This window comes from Canis lupus, chromosome 19 (assembly GCF_048164855.1).
Source record: "Canis lupus baileyi chromosome 19, mCanLup2.hap1, whole genome shotgun sequence".
NCBI lineage: Eukaryota > Metazoa > Chordata > Mammalia > Carnivora > Canidae > Canis > Canis lupus.
Window position 1 is genome coordinate 2,340,168 of NC_132856.1, and position 25,218 is coordinate 2,365,385.

Below are 25,218 nucleotides of genomic sequence, written 5' to 3' on the forward strand. Positions count from 1 at the left end.
TTAAAAGAAAGAGAGAGAGAGAGACTTAAGAGTCAGAAGAGCTAAATGTACCACGTAGATCAAACCCGTGCATGTGCACACACTTAAAAGAAATCTGAGGAAATTGAACAGTATCACATTTTTATTGAATTTCTCAGATAGAACAATGAAACTGTGGTTGTGGAAGAAGATCCTCGTTCTCAGGAGATGCCTGCTGAATATATAGGGGCAAATGTCATTGATGCCTGCCACTTACCTCAAAAAGCTCTGGGAAAAGAAGTACATGCATGGTACACATAAATATTCAGAAAAGGAGAGAGAGCCAAATGGCAAAACATTAATAACTGGGGAATATGGTTGAAAGGGTAACATGGGTGATTATTATTATTTTTCCTGTGGTTTGACATCTTTCTAAATAGAAAGATGGAAGAAATAAAGGTCTTCAATAGTTCCCACTGCCTGGAGAAGGCTATTCTAATTCTTTACTGTGGCATAAGAGATTTTTGATGGGCTGGCACCAAGTGAATTTTATAGTCTCATTCCCAGTTGAATCCTTTATCCCCAAGTATTATGCTTGCACACACCCCAAATGCTCTAAGTATTGTAGAAGGAACAATTCTTTGTAGACAAAACATTTGGCATTCCTCACCCCTACACAGGCCCTTCATCTGGCAAAACTTCCACATGTCCACAGTGCTCTCATGGAGTACAGCATGGTGTCCCCAGTTGGGAACTCTAACAGACTGCTCACAGTCCTGGAGCGAACCAAGCCCCACTGAGCTCTGTGCTTGTGTCTGCATTATAGACTTACCAGAAAAGCCCAGTGCTCAGTTTTGATTACTCATCCTACAAAGCCAGTCTCACATCTTTGAAGACAATGAAAGGTGCAGGAGATGGCATCACCTTCACACCTGGCAGAGGTGAAACTGAGGCACAGAGACTTAAAACAACCTGACCAGGTTCACACACCACAGGCAGGGCCAGGAATCGTCCATCCCGGATGCCTTTTTTTTTTTAAATTAATTTATTTTTTATTGGAGTTCCATTTGCCAACATATAGCATAACACACAGTGCTCATCCCATCAAGTGCCCTCCTCAGTGCCCGTCACCCAGTCACCCCATCCCCCTGCCCACCTCCCTTTCCACCACCCCTAGTTCGTTTCCCAGAGTTAGGAGTCTCTCATGTTCTTTCTCCCTCCCTGATATTTCCCACTCATTTTTTCTCCTTTCCCCTTTATTCCCTTTCACTATTTTTTATATTCCCCAAATGAATGAGACCATATAATGTTTGCCCTTCTCTGACTGACTTATTTCACTCGGCATAATACCCTCCAGTTCCATCCACATCGAAGCAAATGGTGGGTATTTGTCGTTTCTAATGGCTGAGGAATATTCCATTGTATACATAGACCACATCTTCTTTATCCATTCATCTTTCGATGGACACCGAGGCTCCTTCCACAGTTTGGCTATTGTGGACATTGCTGCTATAAACATCGCCATCCCAGATGCCTTACCAGACCAACTGGTTACAACTAACTGTCCCTTGTCCTAACTTACTCATGATCCTCTACTCAGCTGGGAAGCCCCTTGGCACTAGAACCACACCAATCCTTTGTATATCACCTACCATGATATCTTGCATACAGCAGACACTCAGTATTTGTTGAAAATCATTAGTAAATACTAATTTATCTGTGATGAACCCTTTACTTACAAAACAAGTACACAAGTGTTGGTTGTACTGATCTTTTTAATCACAATTTTGATCTAGATGTCATCTCAAAAGTAGGAAACTCACCTTTTCTAAACGGCCCGCAAAAAGTCTTCGAGCCAGCAGCTTGCCTGCCTGTATGGCAACAGGTGTGAGCTCAAGTTTACCCTCCAGAATATCCCCAACAGCATAAACATAAGGCACATTGGTCTGTTCCACATCATTTACTGGTATTTTGCCACTCCTATTAGATTTTGGAAAGGAAACAAATCCATTATGATTCATTCTGTACTTCTGGATGACTAACACTAACTTTTCCAAGAGAAAATGACTAAACACATAGAGCAAAGAGCTCCCTCTAAGAAGTGAGGCACCACATCAATAATGTCTATAAGACCAATGGCTGAAATCATAAAGGTTCTGTAGCTAAAAAAAAACACCTTTCTGGTTAGTGAAACCACACTCATTTTTTAGATGCAAAGAATAGCTCCAGATTTCCCCCAGTGTCCAACTTAGAGCTTTGAAATTTTTCTCCTTGCCTGACCAACAACATAAAAATTCACTCTAAATAAGACAGTGGGTGAAGACATTTCCACAATTTATTTTTTAAAATCACTGTTTAATGTATCAGTTTTTTAAGGTACATATCAAAGAGTTACTGATTCATTAATGAAAAAAACTGATTACTGCAGAGCTGGCATAGTACTTATTGTGAAATAAACTTAAAGCATTAAAACTGTGCATTTTAGTAATTAAATAAAAATTTCCAAGAGGTGATCTATAGAAATATTTTTGCTTTGTGCAGCAACAGTGCAATGATCCCATGTGTACTTACTTCTCATTGATTTTGACACCAATCTTCTCCAAACCTATTTTCCTTGTACAGGAGTCACGACCAATTGCCAACAAAACCTATATTTAGAATGAGATCAAAAACACAAATTTTCAACATCAGGAATGAAAGAGGGAACATCACTATAAATCCTTCAGACATTAAAAGGATAATAACAGAATACTATGAACACCCTATGCCAATAAATTTCACAACTTAGAGGAAACACTCCTTAAAAGACAGTTTAGCAAAGTCACATTTGTGCAAACCTGAATAATTCCATGTTATGTGCTAAATTACGTCCCCCTACCAAACTCACATGGTAAAGTCCTACTCCCCCAGTACCTTAGAATATAATGTATTTGGTGATAGGACCATTAAAGAAGTAATTAAGGTAACATGAGGACATTAGGGTAGGGGACCTAATCTGACTGGTCTCCTTATAAAAAGAGGCAGTTGGGACACAGATGACACAGACAGGGACAACCACATGAGGACACAGGGAGAAGGCATCATCTACAAGCCAAGGAAAGAGGCCTCAGAAGCAATCAAATCTGCTAGCACCTTGATCTGGCCTCTAGTCTCTAGAACTGTAAGAAACTAAATTTCTGTTGCCTAAGTTAGTCTGTGGTGTTTCCTTATGGGAACCCTAGCAGAGGAACACACCCCATCCTTATTGGAGAAACTGAATCCACAATTTGTAAACTGCCCATAAATTAACTCCAAACCAAATCACTTCACTGGTAAAGTCTATCAAAAATTAAGAAAGAAATACTACTAATGGGCTACAAACTCTTTGTAAAAAGAAAAAAAGAGGGAGGGAACACTTCCCAAGTCCTTTTTATGAGGCCAGCATAAACAACTGACACAAAAATCAAAAAGGATATTGAAATAAAATTATGACCCAATATTCCTCATGAACATAGATACAGAATCCTTAACAAAATGTTAGCAAATGAAATATAGTAATATATAAAAAAGGATAATTTATCATGACCAAGTGGGGTTTGTCCCCAAAATAAAAATGTGGTTCAACATGCAAAAAAAATCAATGTAATTAATCATACTAATCAAATAATGGAGAAAACAATTTAATAATTAACCAATAAATATGGGGAAAAAATTTGACAAAATTTAACACCATTTGAGGATTTTAATTTAGTTTTCAGCAGATTAAAAACAAAATAAAACATCCCTAACCTGTTAAAAGGCATTGGTTAAAAAAAAAGAAAAAAAAAAAAACCAACTCTACAGCTTATATCCTGTACAGCAATGATGAAAGACAGAATGCTTCACCTCTCAGGTGGGAGCAAGATAAGGATGCCCACTCTCAAGCAATTTCTATTCAGCATTTTACTGGAGGACTTAGCCAGTGTAACAAGGCAAGAAAAAGCTATAAAAGGCAGGCAGATTGAAAAAAACAAAACTGGCTTTATATGCCAATGTTAATCCCAAGAATCTATAATAAGGTCAGTGTACATAAATCATTTGTATTTCTATATATGACCAAGTAAACCCTGAACATTTAAAAATTTAAAATACCACTTTATAAATAACTTAAAAACATGAAATATTTAGACAAATTTAGCAAAATACATGAAAGAACTCTAGAGCAAAATGATAAAATATTGCAGAGATAAAGAATACATAAATGAAAAGATCTATGAAGTTAACACACACAAAAATTCAATATTGTTAAGATGGTCAGTTCTTCCAAACTGGTTTATATAATCAATATAATTCCAATCAAAATCTCAGTAGGACTTTTTCTGGTAGAAATTGAGAAGTTGTTTTTATTTTATTTTATTTTATTTATTTTTATTTATACATAAGTATTTGATTTACTTAATGGTATTGTAATTTTTCTTACAAATTTCGAATTCCAATTTTTCATTGCTAGAACACAATAATTTTTGTAATATTGCCTTGTACTTTGTGACATTTCCACTCACTTATTAGTTTAGGAGCATTTATTTAGTTTTTGGCATTTTTTTGATGCAAAAAAATATGTCTCCTGTGAACAGAGGCAGTTCTATTTCTTCCTTTCTAGTACCCATACATTTAAAAAAATTCTTGTCTTATTGTACAAACTAAGACTTCAAGTAGCATGCATTACAGATGAGACAAGCTATCTTTAAGTTATCTGGAAATGTAAAAGACCTTAAACCTGGAGGACTTACTCCATGGGTCTAAATTTACTATAAAGCTTCAATAATGAAAACAAAGTGGTGAAAGGAGACATCAATGGGTTTAAGAGTGCAGAAACAGACCCACAGTTAAATGGTCAAATGACTTCAATAGAGGCAGGAAAGCAACTCGGTGGAGAAAGGGAAGTGTTTTCAACAAATGGTACTGACCTGTATGGAAGAAAAAGAACCCATACTCCTACCTCATATATAAACAAAAATTAATTCAAGATGTATTACAGTCCTGAACTATAAAGTAGCTTCAAGACAAAATTATAAATAGATTCAAGAAGAAAATATAGGAAAATAGTTACATGACCTTTGGATGAAAGGATTCCTTAGGGCACGTACAAAGCATTAACCATAAAGCAAAAAATTGATAAACTAGACTTCATAAAAATTTTAAAACTACTGCTCATCAAAAGATGCCATAAAAAATGAATAAGCAAGTCATAGATAGGAAGAAAATATTCAGAATAGTTCTACCTAAAAACTGGTATTGAGATAGATACAAAACCCCTTTAACTTAAGAATAAAATTCAAATAACCCAACAAAACATGGACCAAAGATTTGAACAGATAAATGGAAAATATAATAAATGGCCAGTAAAAACATGAAAAGTTGCTCAACATCATTAGTCATCCGGAAGACTCAGATTAGAACCATAATAAGATACCACTACACATGCACTAGAATGGCTAACCTGAAAAAGCTGGATAAGCCTAAATGTTGAGGACATGGGCCAACCAAAACTCCCATGCACAGCTCGTGGAAATATAAAATGATTCATTCATTTAGAAGCTGGCAGTTTCTCAAAAAATTAATCATAGAAACTATCTTATGACCATTTAATTTCATTCCTAGGTATTTATCCATGAGAAATTAAAATACATGTCCACAAGGGCTTATGCAAGAAATCTTCACAGCAGTTTTAGTCACAATAGCCTAAACTACAAACAGCCTAGGTGTCCATCCACAGGAAAATGAACAAACTATGGTATATTCATACAATTTTATATTCATATAATTCATATGAGAAGAAGAACTAACTACAGATACACACAACAACACGGATGAATATGAGGAGTATATATCATATAGTTCCATTCCTGTGACATCTAGAATAGGCAAAACTAGTCTATAGTGACAGAATCAGAATAGGATTGCTTGGGGTCAGGGAGTGGGAAGGGGTACAGGAGAGCTTTCTGAACTCACAGAAATATTCTGTTATCTTCAAATAAGTATGGATTACACAAATATGTGCATTTGTCAAAACCAACTGAACTGTACATCTAAGATATGTGCATTTCACTACATATAAATTACACCTTATTATAAAAGTAAACAATCTACAAATTTAGATACCGTGAATAACTTTATACCAGTATATTCAATAACTTAGATGAAATGAACAATTAGTTCCTAGAAAAATATAACTAAAGTAACTCAAAGAAATAGAAAGCCTTAAAAACCCTATGACTGTTAAAGAAATTCAATCAATGGTTAAATACATGTATCTGTGGAAAATTTTAGGCCCAGATAGTTACATCAGTGAATTCTATCAAATAGACAAAGAAAATGTTCTAACATTACAAAAATGTTTCCAGAGAATAAAGAATTAATATACTCCAAACTTCTTTCATAAGCTAGAACAACCTTGATACCCAATCTGAAAAGTTGAATATATGAAAGGAAAATTATGAGCCAATATGATTCATGAATATTAATGCAAAACTTCTAAAGAACCAAATCCAACAATATATAAAAAGAACCATTACCAAGTTGGGTTTATACCAGGAACACAGAATTGATTGAACATTAGAAAATCAATGTAATTCAACACATTCATAAACAGATTAAGGAACACATTCATTAACAGATTAAGGGAAAAAAATTTTGATCAACAACTACAAGAGAAACACCATTACAATCAAATATCCACTCATGATTTTTAAAAAATGAAAAAGAAATAACCAAACAACCCTTGGCAAACAAGAAAAAGAAATTCTTCAACTTAATTAAGAATATCTAACAAAACCCTGCAAAAAAAATCACTGATGTTTAATGATGAAACACTGAAAACTTTCAATACTGAGAACAAGACCAGAATGTCTGCCACTGCCATTTCATGGAGGTCCCAGCTAGTGTACTTACACACACACAAAAAAAAGGAATAAAAAGTAAAAAAGCAGAAAGGAGGAAACAGATTTCTGTTATTCACAAATAGTATGAAGGCATACAAAGAAAATTCAAAATAATCTAAGAAATTCTCAAGTAAGAGCTTAGCAACATTATGGAATATTAAATCAAAACACACAAATTGGTAGCATTTCTATACACCAGCAACAAATTGTTAAAGATAATGACATTTTCCCAAAAAAACATCATTTATGACTACCTAAAAATACATTAAATACCTAGGAGTAAATCTAATAAAAGATGTTCTTGATTTACATATAAAGAAATTTATTAACTTTGTTAGGAATTATTAAGAACAACCTAAATTAAGGGGCATAATCCATAGTCACGGATTGGGAGACTGAATATTGCAATAAAAAGTTGCCAATTGATTAATATATCTAATGCAAGCATAATAAAAATATCAACTGGGGTTGATTTGTTTTGTTTTCTTATTTTTTGGCTTTGTTGATCCTCCCCATATTATTCCTTTTTTTAACTAAAAACAATCATGCATCTAACAGTATATAAAACATAAATGCATCTTTATAGTTTATAAAAGAAATGCTGACATCTAAATATCATCAGCTTAAAATAGAACTGTTGCCACCCGATAGAGTTCATGGACTATTCACATTGTTTGCAGATTTTATACTGTTTTTGAAAATAAGATTTTTAATGTTTTTGATTATAAGGTATATTCCATTTTTATTGAAAATATTCTAATGCCCAATGTAGAAGATATCTAATGCCCTGGAAGTAAGTACTGAAAACAGTCGGGTATATCTGGTATATTCCAGATTTTGTTCTACGTATAATTAATTGCCCATACACACATATTTCCTTACAATATTTTTCATATACACTAAAAACTACTAAATGTCAATGGCTCAACTACCTACCATATTTATCAGAGTTTTAAAAAGAATCAAAAGAAAAAAAAGTTAGGCCTGGTAGAATTTTCCCATAAACTTCATTTGTGCTAGTTTATGAGTGTGTTCAACTGCTTACTGCTTATAAAATAAAAACTTACTGTATTATATATTTCTTCAATAGTTTCTGGTCCTTCAGTGGATTTAGCCACTACTTTCAGCTTTCCAGGTGAACCTTTCTCCAACTGCTGAACCTAGTAGGGATAAAAAACATAATGATGATATCTATAGGTGACAGGAAATAAATGGGTCAGAGGGTGCACACATGTGTGTGTATAGGTTTTTTGGCTAAGTAAAGATAGAGAAAAAAGGACTGTAACAAGATATAATTTGGAGGTAGAAATAAATTAATGGATTAGTTGGTGGTAGCATAATAGGACGAATGAGGGATGCTTTCCAGGTGATGACTCAATAATTCATATAGACTATAATACCACTTACTGAGTACTGAGATAGGCCAGAAAGATGAGCAGGGGAATACATTTAGCAAGAAAATCAAGAATTTCATTTTTGTCTTAATAAACTTATGAGGAATTCAACAGAGATATCTCATAGCCAAATGTATAAATGGGTATGGAGTTCAGGAGAGATGCCTGAGCAGGATATACAGATCTGAGAACCACGAGCATTAGATAGATAACATATGGGCCTAAAGAAGGTACCAGCCAGTAACAAGTGCAGAGAGGAGAAGGGGGAACAGGCGCTCTGACATTTACAGGTTGAGGGGATGTGGGACCAGGGAGCTCAAGACAGGAGAATGATTCAAATGGAAAGAAAGTCAATTTCATTGAATGCTGCCCAGAAGCCCCACTACATAAGGACAGAGATATGACCAATGGATTTGACAGCATGGAGTTTGAAAGACCCTGGAATGCAGTTTCAAAGGAGTAGCAGGGATGGAGCAGCCAAGAGTTGGCTGAAGTAGAAAACGGAGGCTAGAAGCCAGAAGGAGCATGTTTAGAAGTTTCCTCATGAACAGGAAAAGAATAATGCGGACCCAGCCAAAAGGGCAGAGAGGGGAAGGGAAGGCTTATTTGTTTAAAGAGGAGAGACTCTAGTGGGAATTACAGAGCAGAAAGGATGGCTCTAACTGAAGATAGGGTGTCCCTGAGAAAGTGAGAGAAGGTGAGAGCATACGGAACAGCCTGAGAGGAATAAGGACACTTTCCCATGGTTCGGGGGTGGGAGGAGGAGGACTGAGGGACACAGGAAGGTCAGTTTTATAGACTGGAGGTGGAAGCTCTATCTTTAAGGTGTCCTACTGAGTACAGACCAATTACTTTCATGAGATGAAATAAGGAGAGCTAGAATAAAAAACTAAAAAAGAGTGTAAAAAACTAAAAATAAAAGGAATTCCTAACGTCTTTCCGACTTACCAAGACAGGTACAAATTTTCTTAAGAACTTAACACCATGTTGTTCCATGTAGGAACCCACTTTCTCTGCCATCTCTTGATCAAACCCACGAAGAAGGATCGAACGCACCATAATCGTGACATCTAAGCCAATGCCAGCGAGAAATCCTGCACATTCCAGAGCAACGTAAGATGCACCCACCACTAACGTTTTGCCAGGGCAATAAGGCAGAGAAAAAAGGTCATCACTGGAAAATAAAAACAACAAATCGAACACCTAGGCAATAAAAATGAAATGAGTCATTTAGATTTCGATGCACAGTGGTTTTTTTTGTTGGCTGCATTGCAACATGGTGTTTGAATGAAGACACATTAACAGAAAGAGCCTTTGGAGTTTGTAAGAGTGTCCACTACAGAATAAGAGGTATGTCTCATTTTTTTCAAAATCAAATTAGTAGATCACAAGTCAAAGTGTTTTAAAAATGTAATAGAATAGAAAATATTAAATTACATTATATGTGGTAAGAAAAAATATGGTTTGAGTGTGTGTTCACCTGAACAATCATGTCACAAAAACGCATTTCTTAACATACATCTGGTGAAGAAAGTTTGAAAATCATTGTGCTGCATTATACAATGTCCTCTCTATAACCATTCAGGGATAATTATTATTAAATCTCAGTATTAGAACAGCTATGTTTCTCCTGATCAACTGGTTCATTGTCATATAGACACTAAACTCTACTTCTTTCCTTTGGCCTCCCATGAAGTTTAGAGCCAACTTCCCAGACCTCCTTGAGCAATTACCTAGAATCAGACAGCATATATGTGTGCATGAATTTGACCTTATTATTTACCTAACCTTATTTTTGCTGGGCTTCATTACGTTAACCACTTAGCTTCTTGCATTGCACTTTTTATTTGTCATCAATTCAAATCCTTTGCAAAATCATATCAGGGACTAAATAAATTGGACACATAAACATAACACAACTTATAATAGCCCATTTAATCTTACCTAGTAATACAGTACTCTTTATCTCCTTGGATTCCTAAATACCGTGGCCTTTGGCCTGTCGCTAGGACAAATTTTGCAGCAGTATAGCAAGTTTCCTGTCCTTTTCTATTGGTTGCCTTGAAAAGAGAAAAGTAAATTTCAACTTTTTCTGCAAATGCTGTAGAGTATCAGACATCCTGGACAACCAGTTACAGAGCTTCCCACTCAACAAGGGCAATGTGCAAAGATAATAATGCAATATGATAAGCACCAACATAGAGAGAAGTCTTTATAAAATATCAACCAAAAGAGGCCAGTGCAGGTGGAATAGGGCCTGGAAAGCCAGCTGAGGACAACTTCAAAGGTGCTGGTATTGCAAGTGGAGACAAGAAAGCAAGATGATTTGAGAAGAATGAAAAAAAACCTGCAGAGAGAACAGGGCATAGAAAAGCACACGGGCCTAAAAGCAGCAGGTGCTGGGGAATGGCAAGTGACCAGAAAGTGGCAAGGAAGGTGGGGATGTGTCACAGTGAAGGGAAACAGATTAGCACCAAATTTTAACACCTTTATATGCCATTCTAAAGATTTTGGCTATGGGGAACCAGGAAAGGTTATTCATTGTTCGTGTATTTTCAATCACACAGGTGATTCATAAATACATTTTCATTAAAAAAAATTAAAATATCAATGAAGGCATTTAAACAAGAGGTTGTTTAAATAATGGGATGGAGGGAGGGCAGCCTGGATACAGGCACCTGCTCAGAAGGGTCCAGAAAGAGGCAAACAAGGGCAGGCTGTGGGGCTGGGAGGGAGAAGCCTGAGATTTCTAGCTGGAGACACTGAGTATCACTGAACGCAGAAATGCAGAAAAGAGGCAGGTATGGCTGCGAAGACCGGCTTATTCAACTGTGCTGGCCACACCACAATCTGAGAAATAAAACTGCCTGACTCGTATTTCTATGATGTTTCATGTGAATAATGTAATTCAGATTGGCCCACATGTAGTTTCAAAAGGGGCAGCTTTCCACAGACCACCTCAAACCTTTCCAGAGATAGTAAATAACTACAGAATAACCTCAAATCTCCCCAAAATCATTGCACACTGTGCTATGAAAGCCGATTTCAAAAATAAATAGGGTGTTGACAGTTATATTTGATTGTCTTTTATAATTCCAATTTAAAATTGTTGTGTTCGGGGATCCCTGGGTGGCGCAGTGGTTTAGCGCCTGCCTTTGGCCCTGGGCGCGATCCTGGAGACTCGGGATCGAGTCCCAGGTCGGGCTCCCGGTGCATGGAGCCTGCTTCTCCCTCTGCCTGTGTCTCTGCCTCTCTCTCTCTCTCTCTCTGTGTGACTATCATAAATAAATAAAAATTTAAAAAATAAAATAAAATTGTTGTGTTCATCAAACAATCTCGTTTTCCTGACATATTGCTCTTACAATACGCAAACATTACAAAGCTTAAAGAATATACTCATTTCCATACCACTTCTATTAATACTCTTAGGAACGACACGTTGGAATTCTAGGTAAGGTTTCATTTCATTTTTATTTTTAAAATTCTTTGCTTTTTTTATCGAAGTACAGTTGACATACAATGTTCCATCAGTTTCAGGTGCACAACACAGTGATTCAACAAGTCTCTATGTTACATTCTGCTCACCACATGTGTAGTTGCCATCTGCACCCACACGACGTTACTACAACACCACTGACTATATTCCCCAGGCTGTACCTTTCATCCCTGTGACTACTCATTCCATTTAGCCCATCCCTCTCAAGGTTTCATTTTAAAAAACAATTACACTGCTACAATTTTTCTCTTTTTAGTCTTTGAAATGTTAAACTATCTAGTCTAAACATTTTCCTTTAAGGTAGTAATAAAATCAAAAGACAAATAACTTTAAATGAAGAGCTCTTTAAAAGGCAATTCCTTCAATTTAGCAGGACCTGTGGCATCAACAACAATGGAGAAGTAGGTGCACGCAAGGCAATGTACGTGCATGCATCAGTGATAATAACATGTGATACAGAATTTCAAATCAAGGCAAGCTCAAGCAGTAGTAAAGAAAAGCAAGAAACAAGACAAAACAAACATTACCTTTATTTTATGATGTTCGACAAATTCTCCATAGGAATTGACATAGGCCACAGCCTTCTCCCTCAGGGACAGCCTGTAGCCCCAGTTTAGAGAGCCGATGTGGTTTTGAATCGCTTCTGTCATAGTCTCCCAGGTGTGCTTTACTGAAAATAAATAACCAGAGTGAAGGCATAAAGTGAATTTTATTTTAAGATTTTATTTATTTATTTGACAGAGAGGCAAAGAGCACAAACAGCGGGAGCGGCAGGCAGAGGGAGAGGGAGAAGCAGGCTCCCTGGGAGGGGCAGGGAGTCAGATGCAGGGCTCGATCTGGGGACCCTCTGATCATGACCTAAACTGAAGGCAGACACTTAACCAACTCAGCCTCCCAGGAGCCCCCATGAATTTTATTTTTAATGCTCCATCATACACAACCACACATGAGCCATACTATATATTGCTTTAAGAATCAAGAAGTGAATACAAGACAATTAGCAACTGAAATCTTTTTTAGCCAGTTATGCTTTATACTTCTTCCTCTTTTATATTACAAAACATTAAGCAAAAAGTAGAATTCTGAAAAGAGAGGGAAAAAATCCATGGAGCAAACATTGGGGACAGCAGCCCAAAACATCACAAGGCAGGAAGACCATCCCTACTCAGGAGCAAGCACCCCAAGGCCACTCTCCCACTCTGTGAGGCCTGCTGTACACGGCATTCCAGAGGTGAAGGGAAGCAGGTCTCAGGTCAGTGAGCACCACATGTGCACCTGACCAGACCAGCATGGGCCATTCCTTTTCGGTTCACTTGGTGGTGGTTTTATGACAGTGAAAATCCTACATTTCTTGACAAGAGTGGTTACTGCTCACCACTGCCCAGCATTTATATGACAGTGTTTCCTCATTTCTTGTTGCAATTGGAGGAGGAAGTGATGGAATTCAATTCGTCATCCCTGTATTTTCTAGGTAGGATTGATTTCCAAGCATTCATCTCGTTTGATGTTGCTGCTTCCTGAAGGAGAAACCAGCCTCCATGCAGCACCGTGTTTATAAGACATAGAGGCCAGCCCAGGGTTCCTATCATACTGGATGAGATTCCAAAGGCAAACCCAGCTAACCGAGCGTTCATTCTCTGGTCACATCTGGTGACCCGTGACCCATCACCCATCCCACCTAGCACTCTGAAGAAAGGCCTCAGCACTCATCAGGAACATGGGAAGTTACAGTGCAGGAGAGAATAAGAGGTCACAGTGCACTGAGTTTGTGGCCTGGATATCCCATTACCCCCTCCAGGATGCCAGTGTACAAGAAAGGCTCCTAAGATCTTGCAGCCCAGAGGGTCACTGTGGTTGCACTACATTTCCTAACCCCCCTGCCACAATCCCTGGAGGTAATGACCCAGCAGTGATGAGCCTCTCCCCATGGCACATGCCTTCAGATCCTAAGATATCTCCTCCTCTCTAATCTGGAAAAGCTACTCCTCTAACCTGCTAAGAACAGTTTCTCCCAGGGACCTTGTCAGTTAAATTCATACTTCACTTGTCCTTTTGTTTCTGGTTCTTATTGTAAGACACTCTGCATCAGGGTTTCCCAAATCCTGCACATGGGGATCCCCTGGGAATCAGATTGAAATCTACAAAGCCTTGCACCTGTCACAAACCTATGGAGTCAGGACGAGCTCCCCCAGGAGATTCTGACATGGCAAGTCCAGGGATTGGCACCTTATAAACTGGCTCCCCTATTTGGGGGAGAGTGCTAAATCACTAATTCCTCAATGTGTGTGTGTGTGTGTGTGTGTGTGTGTGTGTGTGTTCATTTTTGTTTTTCTGTTTTTTTGTTTTTTGCCTTACAGTCTCCCTACCTGGTATTAACTGCCATTGCTTTGGTTTGCATTTCCCTGATATATCTTTTCCTACCTATTTAAGAACTTCTCATCTATTTAATTTGTTTCTTTAAAAACTTTTAGTTTTATTATTCATGAGAGACACACAGAGAGAGGCAGAGACACAGGCAGAGGGAGAAGCAGGCTCCCTATGAGGAGCCCAATGTGAGGCTCGATTCAAGGATCCTAGGATCACAATCTGAACTAAAGGCAGACGCTCAACCACTGAGCCACCCAGGTGTTCTATATTTAATTTCTGATCTGGAAATTCTATATACATTTTAAAGTCATTTTAATCTATTATTTCTATACCAATGTCAAGAACAGAAGTATCTAGAACATTCTCCCAGACTAAGATTTCAACATGCTTTCAGGTCCTTTCTCTTACCTCTTAGATTCTATGGACTTCCCTTGGCCATTCCATGAAGCCTATGCCTAAAACCTGCTCAGCCCCAAATTTTATGAGATGGCTAGCTAGGTATTTCTTAGTATAGCACCTCAAAATTAACTAAGAAGCCTTTCATATATACGGAACTTTGAGGAATCTAACAAGATTTTACCTACTGGAGGAAATGAGAAAGTATTTAGGAATACTGAGCACATAGATGAGTTTAAGAACATCACCTGGCCCCTCGGGTGAGGCAAAGTGGTGTGAACATACAGCCTGCTGCCCCCTCCCTGAACATGCAGAGCCCCAGCAGTGTGGGGCAGTGAGCACAGGCATGGCTGACACAAGAAGTCGTCAGCTCATGGGGAACCCTCCCGTGAGGAGTCACGCACACACACCCCTGCCTGGCTGTCCCAATCCCAGGCTGCGTGTACAGTTCCACTCTTTGTGGCCTTTCTCCTTTATGGGACATTCAGTGTTTTCTCCTAACTTGGCCTCGAGTATTTTAGACTTTAAAAGAGGATATAAATGCTTTTAGTTTTAAAAAGAGACTCCTCTGGGCACCTGGATGGCTCAGTCATTTAAGCATCTGACTCTTGATTTCAGCTCAAGTCATGATCTCAGGGTCAGGGGATCGAGGCCCGAATCTGGCTTGGTGCTCAGTGTGGAACCTGCTTGTCCCTCTCCCTTTGTTCCTTCTCCTGCTTGTTCTCTCTCTCTCTCTCTCTCTCTCTCTCTCTCTCTCTCCTCTCCCTCCCTCCCTCATAAATAAATAAGTAAATACATACATACAAACATACATACATACTTTAAAAGAGACAGAGAGAGAGAGAGACACCTTAGCTACCTGCCAATCCAAAATATACCTAATTCAAACCCTATCCCCTTTGGCTTTTTGGCACCATTTCCCTCCAGACAGTTCTCTGAGACTTCTTAAGGCTTATTCCTGAAAATTTTAGGCCCTCCTGGCTTCTGTGAGACAACTCTCCTGGGTTTTTCTCATCTTCCTTATCCACTTCTTAGGATTAACATTTCTCAGGATCCTGTCTCTGTCTTGTCTTCTCTTCCATCCACAGGGTCTCCCCAGCCCCTCTGAACAACTCCTAAGACTTCAACCACCACCTACAATGTGGGCTGCAAACACCCCAGACCTGCCTAGACCTCGCTCAAGCACAAGCCATCCCCAGAGAGTGAACTCCACCAGGATGTTCTGCTGGGTAAAACCCATACAAGATGAAGGATTCAGGGAGAAGGATTCTTGAAAGTGAAGTTAAATTGCCAAGTGCCAAGACTTCATCTTATCTACAGCCAGTTGTACTACAGCTGGACTGGAATATCTCCATGGAGCTGAGTGTCTGGGGACATCTGTCCAACCACAGTTCATGATGCTGAACTCCACCATAACTGGCCACTAACTCCCACCTGCGTGTGCCCTCCAGCTCAGTAAATACACTGCATTGTACCCAGTCCCTCTTCCTGGATTCCTTCCTTTCCTTCACCCTCCACCCCACCTGTGACCTGGGGGGCCTGGCCGAATCACCAGTAAGGATATGCTCTTGTACACATGTCCTCATTCAAAATCTCTGGGGAGACAAGTCTTTGTAAGTTTTTTAGAAATTCCACATATGTTATTCTAAAGAGACAAAATCACCCATCCACATCTATAGCCTGTCAATTCCAGGCCTTAAAACCTTTAAATCCACCTCACACTCTCCAGTCAGAGTTCAATCTTGGCCCAGGCCTGGTCATTTCTCCTCTGGGTTAGGTGACAGCACTCCACCTCACCTATCTTTGGACCTGCCCCCTCCCCACCTTCAACCTTCTAACCTCCTAGGTGCCACCAGAGGGATCCAGAATCTGAACTGTGGTTCAGGCTCCTTTGCCTGCTGACACTCCTCAATGACTCTCTTATCCCTCTGGGGCCAACCATAACTCCTTCTGATGGCATTTAAGAACCTTCACGACCTGCTTCTGTAATCTCGCTTCTTCCGGCATCCCACCCCCATCCCCATTCTCCACACCAGCCATTTGCTAGCCCCCAAAGACTACATGTTTTCTCACAGCTCAAGAGTTCAGACCACACTGCTTCCTCTTCAATGGCCTTCAAGATTCAGCTCAAGGATCACCTCCCACCTTGGACTCCCAAGGATACATTAAGTGCTCCTTGAGGCAATGCTCAAAACCTTACTGTGAATTACAGTGCACAGAACTGCCTCTCTTCCAATAGACTGTGTGCTGCTTAAGGGCAGGGGCTGTATTTTCCTCATATCTGTATCATCAGAGCTTAACCAATAAATATTTATTGGATGAATTTGGTTTCCATCTTTTACTAACCAAAGACATATATAACCACCAGTAAAATAGAATATGTTATTGCAATAATGAATAAAATTCAAACGATGACCCTGGCTATTCTATTTTCTTTACATGTGAAGAAAATCTGAAGATAGCAATTATTCTCTCTCATGTTCTATAAAGAGTCTGGAACAGCTGTGGCTGCCAAAGACACTAAAGCCCTTGAGAGCAGGGCCAGGTTTCAGGTGACTGACTCCTCTGTGCCAAAGTGGGGTCCTAGTGAGCATTCACTAAACCAATTTCAGACTCGACTACAGAAATAAAAATAGTAAGTCTTTCTCTAAGAAACTCATTCTTTCTTCTTTCCTCCCAATCTGTTTTGTAGGGTTTTTTTCTTTAGATTGTATTTATTTATTCATGAGAGACACAGAGAAAAAGGCAGAGACACAGGCAGAGGGAGAAGCAGGCTCCCTCTGGAGAGCCCAATGTGGGACTCGACCCCAGGATCCCAGGATCACAACCTGAGCCAAAGGCAGATGCTCAATGGCTGAGCCACCCAGGTGCCCAATCTGTATTTCCATATACTGCTACCTACCTTGTTGACTGTACTCCCAGCCAAATTTCCTGGCATCCCTCAGTGCCTGCCCCAAAAGGGCAGCTTGATGCATCAACTTCTTAGGAATACAACCCACATTTACACAAGTACCGCCAAGACCTGAGAAAGAAGATAACAGTTTTAATGTTTCCTCTGTGTCTGTGGGTGTATACATGGTTCTACACACGTGTAGAGAAGGTGTTGTTAAACATGTGGAAATGACACGATCAGATGGTTGTGAGGCCAACATCACAGCCCACAAGAACGTGCAAATGATTAAGCCAAACTTTTCAAGTGAAGGTCTGTGAAGGAAACTCAAAGATGAGCAAAAATACAGATGTACACTTGAAAAGCTTTCTAGGGAGAGAATCCAAAATTTCATTTGATTAATGAAACAAATACCAAACCAAGGGCTGGAATCCCAGCTTCCAGCCTTTATTCTCTGTAACTGACTCCTCCTCTGAGCCAACATTAGGTCCACTGCAAGCTGCCTGCTGACATCTACTCTCAATCTCGAACAGCATGAAACAGGCCATGTCTGAGTGCTCCTGTGCAGGGTATGAGTCCAAAGACTCCCGCATTGATCACAGTCTCTCTTCTGGTAATCCAGAGAAGTAGGATATTTCTAGACAGGAGAGAAAGAGGGAAGAGGGCAGGAGAAGAAGAGAGAGGAAGAAAGCAAAGACAGGTACACACACGAATTGTTTAACATACAATTGTTAGAAGGAACATATATTGGAAGGAAATGTTAGCTTTCACATATGAAATTCTAAGATAAAATTTTCTGAGTAAATTTGAATTTTAAAACTTGATTCTCATGTTTTGTCAGAGTTCTGGCAGGAAACAGAGGATACTGAGGAAGCAAGCTGGGAAACTGAGGAGAGGTTAGAGAGAAGTGATTACAGGGGTGTGGGCAGGAAGAGTGAGGAGGGACAAAACAGTGAGTGGGCCACCACAGACCCCACGTGAAGGGGCAAGCATACTGAGCAACTGGCACAGCCCATGGGTGGGGGAAAGGTGGCCTTTCATGCCTGCAGAGACAGCATGGACGGAGCTGGGGGAATGAAGACCCCAGCTCCACAGTCCTCCCTTCTTCGGTTCTCTTCCTGTGACCACTAACTGGTGGAGCCCAACTGGAAGCTAGAGGGCAAGGCTGCCAATTCATCAGCTTTCTGGGGCATAGAGCAGGGTAGAGACATGAAGAATGGATTTGACGCATCAACAGGAAACATCCAGCACAAAATCTGTGTGTTCTATTAAGGTGAATGTCCTAATCTACAGCTGAAAGCTCCTCATGCACTTTAGTGACTGGACCTGGGCAATGTCACACACACACACACACACACACACACACACACACACACACTGACTTGACTGAGTCAAGGCAGCCGTTAAGAGTCAGCTATGAAACTGACGTGGAAACACAAAACCATGTTGTGGCAAACTTAGGTGAGCACTACACGGTACACTCTGTGATTGCGACTATGTGAAAACATTGGTGCCCATGGGCAACAATCATTATGGCATGAGTGTTAGAATCCGGGAGTCATGGAATCTTTTCTTTTTGCAAAATCTTCCTCCATTATTTTTATGTTATCTTCCCAAATCACTGCCTGTGAACTATGTGCTCTTAGGTCAGTTATGTGACCTCATGGAGACTTTCCTCACCTAGACACAGGCTTGTTACACCCTTTGAGACTACAGTGAAGATTAACAAAATTGAGGAAAGCCAAAGAAGTCTAAAGAGCAGAAAAGGAAGAGTCATAACAAAGAAAAACTGCTTACCCCAGGATGTGCCCTGAGGCGATGGGACTACAAAGTCTAGCACCATAACCTTCTTTCCCAAGATGGCAGCTTCCTACAAAAAAAAAAAAAAAAAAAGCTACATATAAAGATTTTGTCATTTTCCTGACAACCCCCCCCCCCCATTTTTCTCTCCCTGAAAGGAAACTACTGTGCAAGAACACAGTCCCTTCTCTTTATTAATACGATACAAGCTTGGTCCGTAACACCAAATTCACTTTTTTAAAGTAGCTATAGAAGCACTCATGGCAATCAACAGGAAAAACATCTCTGGGTTTCATTATTTTCATACCTGAGCACATGCAAGGCCACCAGAACCGCCCCCAATGACAATGAGATCATAATCGTATGCTGAATCTTCCTGAAGGAGCTTCTGTAATAAGCCACTCTGATGGGCCTATGGATCAAAGGAGAGACGAAGGCATGACCTGTTTTTAATCTGTTTCTTTGTACCTGATGTTGAAACAGCCCATGGTAATAGCTTTTCTAAAACTCTTAGAAACAGTCCCTAATTCATCTAAGTTTGGATTGTAAATTTATCTAGATGGTATTCAGATAGGGTCCCAACAGATACAATGTATGCTAAGTACATATATTTTTGTTCATTATCATCTGATGGCTAGATATGTGTCAAATGACCCACAGGTCACAGTTTCTATGTCCGATGAGGCCATTTTCCTTAGTCTTATCATCAAAATATGTTAACTGAGTATAATAGCCAAGTACCATTTTTCAAGATCCTCTGTCTTTTGCTCACCTGTGCCAGGCTTTATTTTGAAATCAGTTCATATGCATCATCAGCTGGACATGCACATCAAATTTTACATGGTTTCTCATAAACTGACCTAAATTTTGCAGCTTCCTGGTAAACTTCCTTATACAACACAAAATTTTCCTTTTTCTTTCAGGAATGGTCAGAAGGCCACTCTGCACAATAGTCTCCTGCTCACTTGGCCCCCTTTACGATCAGACGTAACTCAGGCAAGTTTAGGCATTCAATACATGATGTAGCAATAGTTTCTTTATGTTAAGATGGGTGCTCTATCCCATGAAGCTGGCTTTGGAAACACCATGTGGCACTAGCTCATCCTGGAGAGCACAGTGGGAACACTATATAACAGTTGGACTCAGCACATGCCAGGTGGCCCCAGAAGGATGCATGCCCATGGAGGATTCTGGCACAGTCTTTCTAGGATCCCTTCGGGCTCCTTACTCTTAGGTGCCCTTAGGAAAATATGTCTCCTAAGCATCTGTCATGCACTATGAAATGGAATTGGTAACTCTGCATCTTTTCTGACATCTTTTCCAGGTTAGGAATGGTAAGACCAGCATTTCCTGAGGTGTTTACAGGCCTCTAATTATGGTACATACCACCACGTGAGCTGGGGTGTAGCTTCTGGAACTAATGAAGCAGGCTGCTAATAAATAACGATGTTGATCATAGATAAACATAAATCCAGACAATCTATTTTCCCAAGAAAACATAATCTTAAGTTAAAGACTCAAATATAAGTATTAAATCACTGATTACTACCATTTACACACATACATAAAAAAATACAAGGGAACAGAATTTTAGTAAAAGGAAGTAGTTATAAAACAAGGACCTAACTTAAGAAGGAACATCAATTTTATCTATTACCACTTTTTGTTTTAAAGATTTTATTTATTTATTCATGAGAGACACAGAGAGAGAGAGGGAGAGAAAGAGAGGCAGAGACACAGGCAGAGGGAGAAGCAGGCTCCACGCAGGGAGCCCGACATGGGACTCGATCCCAGGTCCCCAGGATCACGCCCTGGGCTGAAGGCGGTGCTAAACCGCTGAGCAACCCCCGCTGAGCCACCCGGGCTGCTCTATTACCACTTTCAAGATTATCTGATAACCATCCTCTGCTTTTTCAACTTCCAAAAGACAAATGAATAGACTCCTTTTTAACAGTCATTTTCTCCCCCTTCAGGCAGATTTAAAAACAAACTTGAACAAATGTCGTTTAAAACATATTATTACCTGGAAAGTTCGGTCACATCCACCCATATGCACTTTATTCACAAAAATATTGGGTACAGTTCTCTGATTAGTGATTTCTGACAGTACTTCCTGGACATTGGCTCCATCATCTGAAGAATAAAGACTTAAATGTATAAGAACATCAAAAGGGTTTGAAACTTCTGGGAGTTGAACAGAAGTGTTACACCAGATGCTCGCATGCACACACCCATAAGGATCAGTATTTACATATTATATAACTTCATGAAATGATTACTCAAGAAGGGGAAATGCCCATTTTCAAAGGCAACCTAAAAGGATAAAGACAAATCTACAAATTAATTTAAAACGAACCCTTCTAAATTAGATTTTGATATATCATTCAATGGCCATGCCAAGACAAAAAGTAAAAATCCTCTTTAAAGAGCAAATATCGGGATAAAACTGCTTCAACTGTAATAACTCAGAAAATACTTCCTACAATTACATTTGAAAACTCTTTATGATCCGTAGTCCAAAATGTCTCCTCTACCCCTAAAAATAAAACAAGGCCACGACTACTTAAGACTGCCCTATTTGGTATACACTGTAGCAGTCTCAAAGATTTAAGAACATTTTGCTTGTTTAGGATACAAGGAGTTGGTGACGTCTGGTGAAGGCAAAGATCAAATTCTTTTCTGTTCACCACCCTGTTCGCACCCTTGCAGATCACATGTGTGTGTAAAATGGTTGGTTAACATTAGATGGGTGGACACATGATGACAAAAATCAGAAAGTATAAAGTAAAAAATTAATGTGTTCCCCCTCCTGCATAATACAATGAGGAAACGCAGTAGCTTCTTTTCAACTAATACAACTTCATCTATTTTGCCAGAAAGTTGGCAGATACACATGAAATGCCTGAAATACTTCAGGGTTAGCAGTTTATACATCTTCTTCCTGCTAATGTCCCTCAAATATGAAAAGTATATAAATAAAAAAAATCTACACCAAATTATTTGCCATAGAGAGTTCTATTTTCTGCCTGGGTGAATGTAGACAAAAACAACTCACCCAACCCAAAGAGACAAGAGAAAACTGAATTGAACAAAGCAAATGGGAAGTAGTCAATCTTGTTGACGTTTATTACAACAAAAGTATACACTACCTACCCTTTCTACTTACCAACTTGATCCAGTTCCAAGATATTACATGCAACTCCCAGAGAAGAAAACAGTTCCTTAACCTGTAACAGAAATTTACCTGGGGTTTTACTCTCACAAAAATTCGGCAGTTATGAAAAAGGGGCATAAACATGTCCAAAGTAAACATCCAGTTCTCTAAATCACAAACACAGAGAGGTGTTTTATAACCCACTCCGATCATCATTACTTAACACCTTCCAGTGCCCTCAGGCCTCAAGATAAAGCTGGTTGTTTCTCTTCCAAGATGGAGACACTGGGGGCCTGGCACACCTGCTCCCTGGTGAAACATCCACAACTGGTGAAGATTATTAAAGAAAGAAAACAAAAAACCCAGCCATTTAAAGTCTCTGGGAATTGTCCAAAGGGCACACAGCAAATGAAACGTTTAGTCTAGAAGATGTGGTAGATGGCAATAAGAACAAAGTGTTCCTGTTCCTCCCTCCTCTGCCCTCGGTCAGCTTGATAGGAGCGCCACCTAGGTGAGTGTGGACAAGAAAATGAGGCTCCCTAAGCCCTGCAGTTGCCGGCACCAGAAGAGGCAGGCCACCAGTACTTCTCAGCTCCCCAGAGCTCTGCGTGGCAAAGGCTACCTTCCTGGAGAGTGTGGCTAATGACATGGGGCTCCTTTCCTCCCTTCTTCCACCCAACCCCAACTCACAGAGCAAAGGCTTTACCCCAGGCTGAAACCATTGTAGAGCGAGGGTTCAGGTGGAGAGAGGTAAGCCAAGAAGACCAGAGGTCACAGTCCCCACCCAGAGCCCTGCTCATAAAGCAGGGTTGGCACTCCAAGAGAACCAGGTCACTGGCCTACCCCGAGCTCTGAAGCAAGGTCTCAGAGATATTGCCCAGGGGGAAGAGGTAAACTAGAAGATCAGAGAGCTCCCAAGGTCTATCCAAAAGAAATGCCTGTATTTGAAATAGACTGTGGGGAAGGTCAAATCTAAAGGCACTCTTGGAAACAGTGGAGATTTTGGTGGTAAGCAACAAAGAGAAGGCTGGTAGCTTCCAGGCTAAACTGCAAGCCAGCAAGTTTACCAGAGAAAACCAGGACAGAGATCGTTAAGAATAGTCCCTGTATGGTGTGAATTGTTTCACAATTCACAGGACATTGTCAAAAACAATAGAGCAACTAGCCTTCAATCAGAAGGGCCTAACATATGGGTATGATACCAAGAGACAGAAAACCTAACACAAATCAGGTGATGGGGATTAAGGACTGCACCTGTTCCGAGACTGTATGGAATTGCTGAATCACTGTGTCGTACATCTGAAACTAAAAAACACTGTGTACTAACTAACTGGAGTTAAAATGAAAACTTAATAAATTAAAAAAAAAAAAGACAAAGAAAAGCATAATATAGTCAACTAGAGCCCTGCTTAAAATGTCTCTCACTCCAGGGTGACTGTGCACATATCCAAGAGGGCACACTCTTGTGACATCAGAGGCTCCATCTTTCAGTGGAAATAAACTTCCCTAAGATAATCCTGCCAACTTACTGCAGAGAAATAAACCAGCAAACAAAAACAAGCCACAGTGGGGTGCCTAGGTGGCTCCCCACTGGTTAACCATCTGCCTTTGGCTCATGTCATGATGTCAAGGTCCTGGGATAGAGCCCCACGTCCTGCTCTCTGCTCAGTGGGGAGTCTGCCTCTCCCTCTGAGCTCTCCCTCTCTAATAAATTTTTTTAATCATAAAAAAAGAAAGCCACAGAGAGGGAGGAGTCAGTATCTGGAGTTGCTCTAATATCCCACCTAACATGTCCTGGTTCCAAAAAAAAAAAAACTACTAGGCACTTCAAAAAACAGGAAAGTGGATCCATCGACAAGAAGAAAAGCAGGCAAGAGAAAGCCTCTGAGAAGGCCCACATGTCATAGTAACTATACAAAGTAGCCATGACAAATATGTTCAAAGAATTAAATAAAATTATGTTAAGGAGATGAAGAAAGGTAACAGAAATTATTTTTTAAAAATCAAATGGAAATTACAGAGTTGGAAAGCACAATAACTAAAATGAAAAGTTCATGAGAGTGCTTCAACAGTAGATTTAAACTGGCAGAAGAAAGAATTAGCACACTTGAGGATAGATCAATGGATAGTGTGCAACCTGATGCCACAGAGAAAAAAGACTGAGGAAAAATGGACAGTCTCAGAGAAACATGGGACACTCCTAAGCATGTCAACATATACAGTGTGAATATGAGAAAAAGGAAAGAGAATAAGGGGGAAGAAATTTTTTTTGAAGAAATGTCCAAAATGTCCCACATTTGATGAAAAGCAGTAATCTACATATCCAAGAAGCTCAACACTCTTGTAGTAAGATAACTTAATAGGAGCTCTGGAAACTGGTCAAAGATCTATAACAATGAAGTACATGACCAACGAAGAAAATGCCACATTTAAAATATCAGAAAATTCTGTGACATTTTTAATGGCCCTTACCTCACCCACTCTTTGATGCTCCAAAACAAAGCACAGTAAGGGTCGAGCAGCAGTTTGGACCCCAGTTCCCTTCCACAAAATAGAAAGAGCACAGAGACCAACTTTGCAGTGTTCTAAACTGAGGGCTGCCTGAGGGACTTGTCTCTGTGATGTCTAACACAGACTATACAGATAGCCAAAAGTGGCTGGGACCTTAGGCTCAGCGAAGCCAGGAGAAACAGTGGGCATGGCTCGTGAAAACTGAAAATGGACTTCAAATCTGCAAGCAATTACAGGTAGAAGAATAAAACATAACAGCTAAGGTCCCAAGAAGAAGCAAGGGAGAGATCCTTAAGGAATTTAACACACTTGAAAACAGCCCTGTATACAGGAAAACTGAACCCATGTGTGAA

At 39.7% G+C, this 25,218-nt stretch overlaps 1 protein-coding gene across 1 annotated transcript in view; it reads right to left on the minus strand.

Moving 5' to 3' along the window:
• TXNRD3 (thioredoxin reductase 3) overlaps positions 1–25,218 on the minus strand; it is a 52,352-nt gene that overhangs the window by 17,498 nt on the left and 9,636 nt on the right. Inside the window, exons 2-12 of the mRNA XM_072784856.1 lie at positions 22,367–22,427; positions 21,224–21,333; positions 19,508–19,612; positions 19,198–19,270; positions 17,413–17,532; positions 12,275–12,417; positions 10,196–10,311; positions 9,200–9,425; positions 7,925–8,017; positions 2,530–2,606; positions 1,782–1,938 (exon numbers count right to left, since the gene is read on the minus strand). Coding sequence (XP_072640957.1) covers positions 1,782–1,938; positions 2,530–2,606; positions 7,925–8,017; positions 9,200–9,425; positions 10,196–10,311; positions 12,275–12,417; positions 17,413–17,532; positions 19,198–19,270; positions 19,508–19,612; positions 21,224–21,333; positions 22,367–22,427 — 1,281 coding nt within the window. The remainder of the gene's footprint in view (positions 1–1,781; positions 1,939–2,529; positions 2,607–7,924; positions 8,018–9,199; positions 9,426–10,195; positions 10,312–12,274; positions 12,418–17,412; positions 17,533–19,197; positions 19,271–19,507; positions 19,613–21,223; positions 21,334–22,366; positions 22,428–25,218) is intronic.